General features: G+C 50.6%; 1 protein-coding gene across 1 annotated transcript; it reads left to right on the plus strand.

Moving 5' to 3' along the window:
• Positions 1-1,344: 1,344 nt before the first annotated feature.
• On the plus strand, positions 1,345-2,162 carry BDZ99DRAFT_526956 (uncharacterized protein; the record flags this gene model as incomplete). Its single annotated transcript, XM_033726186.1, has 3 exons — positions 1,345-1,509; positions 1,583-2,002; positions 2,148-2,162. 3 exons carry the CDS (start codon positions 1,345-1,347, stop codon positions 2,160-2,162), a joined length of 600 nt encoding a protein of 199 aa, XP_033569812.1.
• Between the last annotated feature and the right edge of the window lie 5,298 nt (positions 2,163-7,460).

Consider the following 7,460-nt stretch of genomic DNA (forward strand, 5'->3'; position numbering starts at 1 on the left):
CTGGAAGCGAATCTATCCGTTGGCAACGCCTATTCACTAGCCTACAGCTAGATCTAGATGAACCCCATGCCATCGAATGCGATAATGCCCAAACTATCCGAATTCTCACTACACGCGGGCCACAATTACAAACCAAGTTGAAACACGTAGACGTGCATCATCTTTGGCTACGCCAGCAAGTACAACGCCGAGCAATTGACATCAAATGGACACCTACGGCTGCCATGATTGCGGACGGATTCACCAAGGCCCTAGATCGCCAGAAGCACGAGAAATTCGTCGAACAGATCGGCCTAGTAGACATCAAACACAAGATTCAACGCTGACATACGGCTACGCAGTAGATTTCCTACTATTTCCAATTTCCTATCACATTTCCTATATATCTATACAGGTTACAGCTTCACTACCGTTCAGCTACAACCTGGGGGGGTATGGCAGCTGGATGCACCCCCTAGTGCGTAAGAACTAGTGTATTTGATACTGTACTAGAACGCTACTGCTACGCTGCTGCTACGCTCCTGTCACTTCTCCTTGTTTCACCATGTTCCACTCCTACCGTCTTCCAACTATATAGCCACTCGCTAGAACCTCAATACAACTCATGTCTCCCTCACTGATTCTCCCTTCCTACGCCAGCTACCAGGATGTCGGGTCGAATCTAGATATTCGGGAACGTTAATGAAGTGACCCGTATTTGTGCAGTGCTCATGTCTTAATAGAGATCAGCCAGCCTTCTGGTGATGAATAGTCGAGACTAAGAGTCAATGCGCGGCACGGAGGGCGTTAAATTGCGGCACAGTGACGACCATGTTGATATATCTGGTTGCGCCCGACTATGCATGTTTGTCTTCTGCGCCTACCTTGCGGCTGCAGCTTTCACCCGCCGCTCTTTGCCTATAATTCCCTGCGAGGGTGAGCATTTTTGCCTGCATCAGCCTGCACTACGAGGCCCTTTTATTGGCTTATTTTCTATCATTAGCGTTCTCTGCGTTAGCGTCTTTCTACTCGTCTGTTTCTCTCCACTTGCATAACTAAACTATTGGGAAGGTGAAGATAGCTATAGGGGTAATAGGGAGATCTACAAACAAGTATGAAATTCTAAGCCTTAGTTCCTCGACCTAACATCTTCACAGCAAAGTTCGAATTTCTCAATCCGTTACCATTGAGACAGGACAATAATCCCAGGAAGCCACCCTGCTTCACGGAGAGCTACTTCCCCTCCCTCCGGTGATACTCTCGGGCCTCCCAAATTGCAGAATTGATGCTTTAACAGAAGCTCACAGAGACATAGATAGCGATCCTGCATATCGTTATTTCAGGATCGAGCCCTGATATCTGAACATGGACTGCCACTCAGCGTCCGACCTGTCCGCTGTGGGCACCAACAGTGGGCCGCCCGGCGCGCCCCGCTTCTACTGTCCCAAGAGCAGTCGCGGCTACAAGGCCGTCGAGACGCTGAACGCACCACCTGGTGCGCAGGTTGTGGGCGGCGAATGCGGGTTCGGTGTAATCGACCTCCAAAGGAGAACCTAAAGCTGAAACAGGAATAAGGGCTGCAAAAGAACGTTGCTCCAAATAGGAGACAAATGCCAACACCTTCTTGGCACGAACCAGGCAGCACCTGCAATTACAGAAGGACGAGAACACCAAACTTCAGAAGCGCTTGGAATCTCTGGAACTCGAGAACACCACACTTAAGAAGCGCTTGGAGGAACTAAGGGCTAGAAAAGAACTTTGCTCTGCACAGGGCACAAAAGTTGAAGCAGCTATGTCGCAAAACAAAGAGCCCCTGAAGGACGAGAACGCTGAACCGCAGGAGCGCTTGATATCCCTGGAATCCCGGGACCCCAAACATCAGAAGCGGTTGGAGCCCAAGAACTACTTGCACGACGAACGCATTATCCAGGGGGGCATGGGCAGAATGGGGCCGGTCGGGAAAGAGGAAGGGGCTCAAGTACCAACTTGGGATGTTTTCCACAACCTAGACCATTGCAAGATGGTATGATAAGACCCTGATGATGGTAAGGTGCGTAGACCAACCTATTCCTATCCACCCTTCTTCATCGCGCTCCACTCTACTTTATATGCTGTCAATTGCTCCATTTTCCTTGCAACAAACTTATTAAGCTCTGACTCTGAGATAGGGGCAAGGCTCTTAATATGGTGGGTATTGCAAATGGTCTTCTATGCCAGGCTGTTGGTAGAAGTGGTCGAAATCCGTACGGTAACGAAGGAGCGATGGTAGATCTAGCATTATTTAGTGGAGCATCCATTGGTTGGACTTGGGCATCCTCTTCGTCCATGGCGTCGGCTTGAAATAGGTTGACAGGGCCAATCCCGTTAGACAGTTCGGAGCTGGAGGCGGAGCTGGAGGCGAAGGGTATTCTTGAGGCTTTAACATATTCCTCGGGATAGTTAGTAATTGTATATAGGCTGGTATCGCTTTAATGCTCACCTTCTAAAACTAGTTTCTGCGCTTGAACGGCTGCAAGCCAGGAGGCTGGACTGGAATAACGTCAACGCGCCTCGGCGCTAGAAATCCGCTGAACCCTACGCCAAGAAGGTTGTGACCGTCCTAGGCTAGGAATGGACTTACTTAAACCCGCCCCAATCGCTCTTCAACAAACCGTCCTCGCGACCCCTCGCCTACTAGCAACGAGTTCGAAGATCCGTGCACAGGATGGGTCACATGATAAATGATAAACTGGGCTTACCCCACCAAGCTAGTCGAAAGTTGGAACGCCCCGCCAGCCAGCAGCGACACGCATACCAGACGCAGCAGTGCACCTTGCAAGGTCCTGGAAGTTGCAAGGTGCACTGTTGACTCAGCCTGTTATGTCACGTGGTCTTTCCGAATCCTTGAGGAGGATCGTGCTAGCGGGAGGATCGTGCGAGCGGGAGGATCGTGCCAGCGGGAGGATCGTGCCAGCGGGAGGATCGTGCCAGCGGGAGGATCGTGCCAGCGGGAGGATCGTGCATGCGGGAGAATCATGCGTGCGGGAGATTGTGAGAGCGGGAGGATCGTGCGAACTCTTGGCGTACGCTTTACCTACCTTAGGCTAGCGTACTGCAGTATTGCTTATTAATTAAGACCTTTAGCAACTAACGTAATCCACAAGTTAGTGGCCCGCACAAGCTAGTGGCCCACCCAACTCAACACGCGACGCGTCGTCCAACAACCACCCCAATGGCAGCACCACAACAACAAGAAGCCATCTTTCAAGAAGGCAGAGTTATTCTAGGCGTTCAAGCCTACAAGACCGGCCAAATTACATCCTTCCGAGGCGTTGAGAAACTATACGATGTGCCCAGAAAGACGGTTACGCGTCGCGCCCGTGGTATTCCTCCACAACGCGGTGCTATCTCCAAAAATCGCCGTCTTACACCTGTACAAGAAGAGGTTCTTGTACAGAGGATTCTGTCGATGGACCAGCGTGGCATGCCGCCCCGTATTGCTACTGTACGGCAGATGGCCAGCATTCTAGCTAGCCAACGCGTTGTACAGAATACCCCCCTTACTGTCGGCCAGAACTGGGTGCGAAATTTCATCAGCCGCCATGACAACCTAAAATCCAAATTCAATCGCAAATACGACTATCAGCGTGCTAAATGCGAAGATCCTGTGCTTATCCGGGCCTGGTTTAAACGCGTGCAAGATATTAAGATACAATATGGAATTCTTGATGAAGACACCTGGAATTTTGATAAGACCGGCTGCCAAATGGGTGTTATTGCAACTGCCCGGGTTGTTACTGGAACAGACCGTGCCGGCCGGCCTAGGACTGTACAGCCGGGCAATCGAGAATGGGTTACAATTATCGAATGCATTAATGCAATGGGGGTTGAAATTCCACCCCTAGTTATCTTTGAAGCAATAATGCACCAAGCCGCTTGGTACGAGGTTATTCCAAAGGAATGGTCAATCGGCGTTAGTGAGAATGGCTGGACAACAAATGAAATTGGCCTTGCCTGGCTAAAACTATTCCACAAGTATACAAAAGATCGCACAGTTGGCACGCATCGGATGCTTGTATTGGACGGCCACGATAGCCATATGAACCCCGAATTCGACCAATTCTGCCTGGATCACAATATTATTATTGTCTGCATGCCTGCACATTCATCGCATCTGCTGCAGCCCCTAGATGTTGGCTGTTTCTCCGTGCTAAAGCGGTCCTATGGACGCCTGGTTGAACAGATTATGGGCCACGGTGTCAACCACATCGACAAACACGAATTCCTACCTATATATAGGCAGGCCAGGCAGGAGGCACTACATGCAGGCAATATACGGGCGGGATTTGCAGCTACTGGCCTAGTTCCATACAACCCCGATCGTGTGCTATCATTGCTGCATGCCGGATATCACACGCCGCCACCCCCCTCTCTACGGCCACAATCAAATGGATCCTGGACAGCCGAAACACCCCATAATGTCGCCGAGCTACAAAAGCAGACAGCCCTGCTAAAGCGCTATCGCCAGCGGCGTATGCATAGCCCACAAAGTCCAGCAGAACAGGCCCTTGGCCAAATTATCAAGGCGTGCGAAACAGCAATGTCAAACGCCGTGCTGCTTGCAAGCGAAAATGAGAAGCTGCGCATAGAGAATCAGCGCCAGAAACAAAAGAAGGCAAGGAAGCGCACGTATATAGCTAGAAAGGGTATTCTATCAGGTGAAGAAGCAGCCGATCGTGCACAACCTGTACAGGAAGGGGCAGCAGAGGAGGCAGCAGAGCCACCGGCCGAGCGGCCACAGCGAGCAAAACCTAGGTGCAGCATGTGCGAATCAACAGAACACAATGCACGTACGTGCCCTAGGCGGCAGGCAGCTAGCTAGTATGTAGCTGCATCAAATATATTTGTTCGTGGTGGAGTAATTCGGAATATTTGGCCTCGGTAGCGTGGTTGGGTGGGCCACTAGCTTGTGCGGGCCACTAACTTGTGGATTACGTTACCTATTATAATAAATTCTACTTTTTTAGTAAGTATATACTAGGGGGAATACTACTTATATACCCCCTTTTGTGAGGCCGGGCAGCTGGCTTTACCAACAGCGCCATAAAAGAGTGTGAATTGAGAACCAATCTCGATTCCCAACTGCTAGCTACTTATACGCTCACCACCAGCCAGCGCCAAGTACTTTCCAAGGCCTGACAAGTAAACTATAAATAGGTAGTAGGGAAGCAAGTATTACTTACCCGCCCGGCTATCTTAACAACCTTATTAGAACCTGTAGAGTTAGCAGCAAGTAGTATACCCTAGCTTCTATTAGTAGTATCTCTTAAAGGATTTAATATTTCAAATATACCTCGGCCTAGTATAATATAGGATCTTTAATTATAGCGTTTAAATCACTTATTATTAAAGATACTTCTTATGCAGCTGCTAGTTTAGTGTCTAATAGAAAAGAGGAAGAGTAGTGTGCCTAATATACGCTTGGTTAAGAGGTATAGAGGCCTTTTATATCCTGCTCTCCTCTATTGCTTAGTAGGAGAGCTAAAGGTAGGCTCCGTCTTAACTGCGCCTTAATTCACTGACTTAGGAGTGTTATAGATGCGCTGTGGTATAGCTATAATAGGAGCCTGATCCCTCCCTACCTATATCCTATTGCTGTGCTTCCGAGGGAGTGTTTCCAAATGACAAGGACTGGCGTCAGCCCCTTTCGCCGAGCCACTCCAAGATGGCGATATGGAGGCAACTGACTTAAGCCCGGTTACGCGCCTTAACGCAGCTTCCTAGTTAGAGGTGTTTGCTGCCTACGGATCCCTTAAGCACTAGCACATCTTAGGGGCACTTTCTTATGCGATCCGTGAGGCTGACTTCAGATTCATGGTGCGTATCATAGCCTTCCTTCGCCAGCACAAGGCTCGGGCGCTCCCAGACATTCATGCAAGCATCTCCAGCTACTACTAAGGCATGCGGCGTTTTGATCTATTTCTAATCTCGTGTAGATTAGATGGCGACGCACCTAATAACGCTTATCAGCAGCTACGCTTCTACGCTATAGATGATGAGGCATCCATGCGAACTTCCTGGTGGTAACGCTGCCAGGGGCTGAGCATGTTTGGAACGGCGTTCCGCCCCTGATGGGGAACGTGATCCAAGTAAGTGGAAATATCTCAACCAACGATTGATCCCGGCGACGTTAAAGTGCAGGCAATGCTTGTGCTGAGGCACCGGGGCGAAGACTCGCGCCCTGATGCCGACGGTGAAACCATTGCGTGGCTGAAGGTTTATGCGTACATTGTTGACTACATCACTGATCATGAGGGAGGTGACAGGATTCCTTCTCCCATGAGTTAACGATTGGCTCAGGGGACTGAAAAACGGGAAGTGACGAGACTTCGCGTTTGCTCTGCCTTCCTTCGCTGCCATACCAACTCCATTAAAAAGTGATCCTTATGCGCACGCTCACGCCATGAGGTGGCAGTGACGAAGCTGGCTGTTGGGCGCCCGTGAATGGACAGGTTCGAGAGAGATGACTGAGACAGGCTTCGCCGCCATGCCAACCCCTTTCAATAGTGGCCTTCATGCGTAATTTCTGACGGTGGTGGCAGTGATACAGCCCTGGCGATGGTTGGCTCGGAATGCTAGAGAGGGCGGAGAGCTGGAACAGGCGTTGAGGCTGAACCGTGGCTCATGGTGTTCGGCATGGATGTCATCTCGCTGTGCAGGGTCCGTATCCGTCGCCGCAGTGGATCCACCAGGGACAAGGCTTCCGCCAACTGACACAGCAGCTTGTGATAAAGATAGAAGCTCTCGCAGTACTTAAAGCATAGTCAGCCCGCCCGAAGTCCAACTCCCAAGCATTCTTTTATTCCTCTCGCGCACCTGCAAGCACACGACAGCCTTCCAGCCTTCTTCATCCGCCGGTGGAGCAGCCAGTGGAGAAGCTTCCTGAGCTACCAGTTTATTCCCCGGAGCACAGTACCAGCGGTAGCGACCCTGGAGAAAGGCTCGATGCACTACCAGCCGAGCAGCCAGTCGAAGAATCCGCTAAAGAGCCAGACGAAGATCCAGTCGAAGATCCAGTGGACCGACCAGCCCAGCCGTTGCTTTACTGCCTTGAGCTGCCGTTAAACGATAGCGACCATGAAATACGTTATTACGCACTTCCAAGTGAACAGCATCTAGAGGAGCCAGCCAAGCCAGCGGAGCTATCAACCGAGCAACCAGCTGAGCCGATGACGGATGATAGCAATCACATAGAATGTCTTCATACTCCGTCGTCTGGTGATGATGCTGTCCCCCCAACTCTCGGAAAACCTTTTACGAGCCAGTTTCGCCCGCTGGCGCAAGCCAATACAAGCAAGCCAAGGGCGAAGGAGAATACCATCGCCACAGCTCTTTGAGGTTTCCCTACTAGCCAGCTCCCCCTAGTGAAAACCCCAAAGAAGAGAAAGTCGAAGGGGAGGCATTATAATATTGGGGAGATCCTATGCTCAGGTGAAGAAGCC

The sequence above is a fragment of the Mytilinidion resinicola genome (genome assembly GCF_010093595.1).
Source record: "Mytilinidion resinicola strain CBS 304.34 unplaced genomic scaffold BDZ99scaffold_29, whole genome shotgun sequence".
Taxonomy (NCBI): Eukaryota; Fungi; Ascomycota; class Dothideomycetes; order Mytilinidiales; family Mytilinidiaceae; genus Mytilinidion; species Mytilinidion resinicola.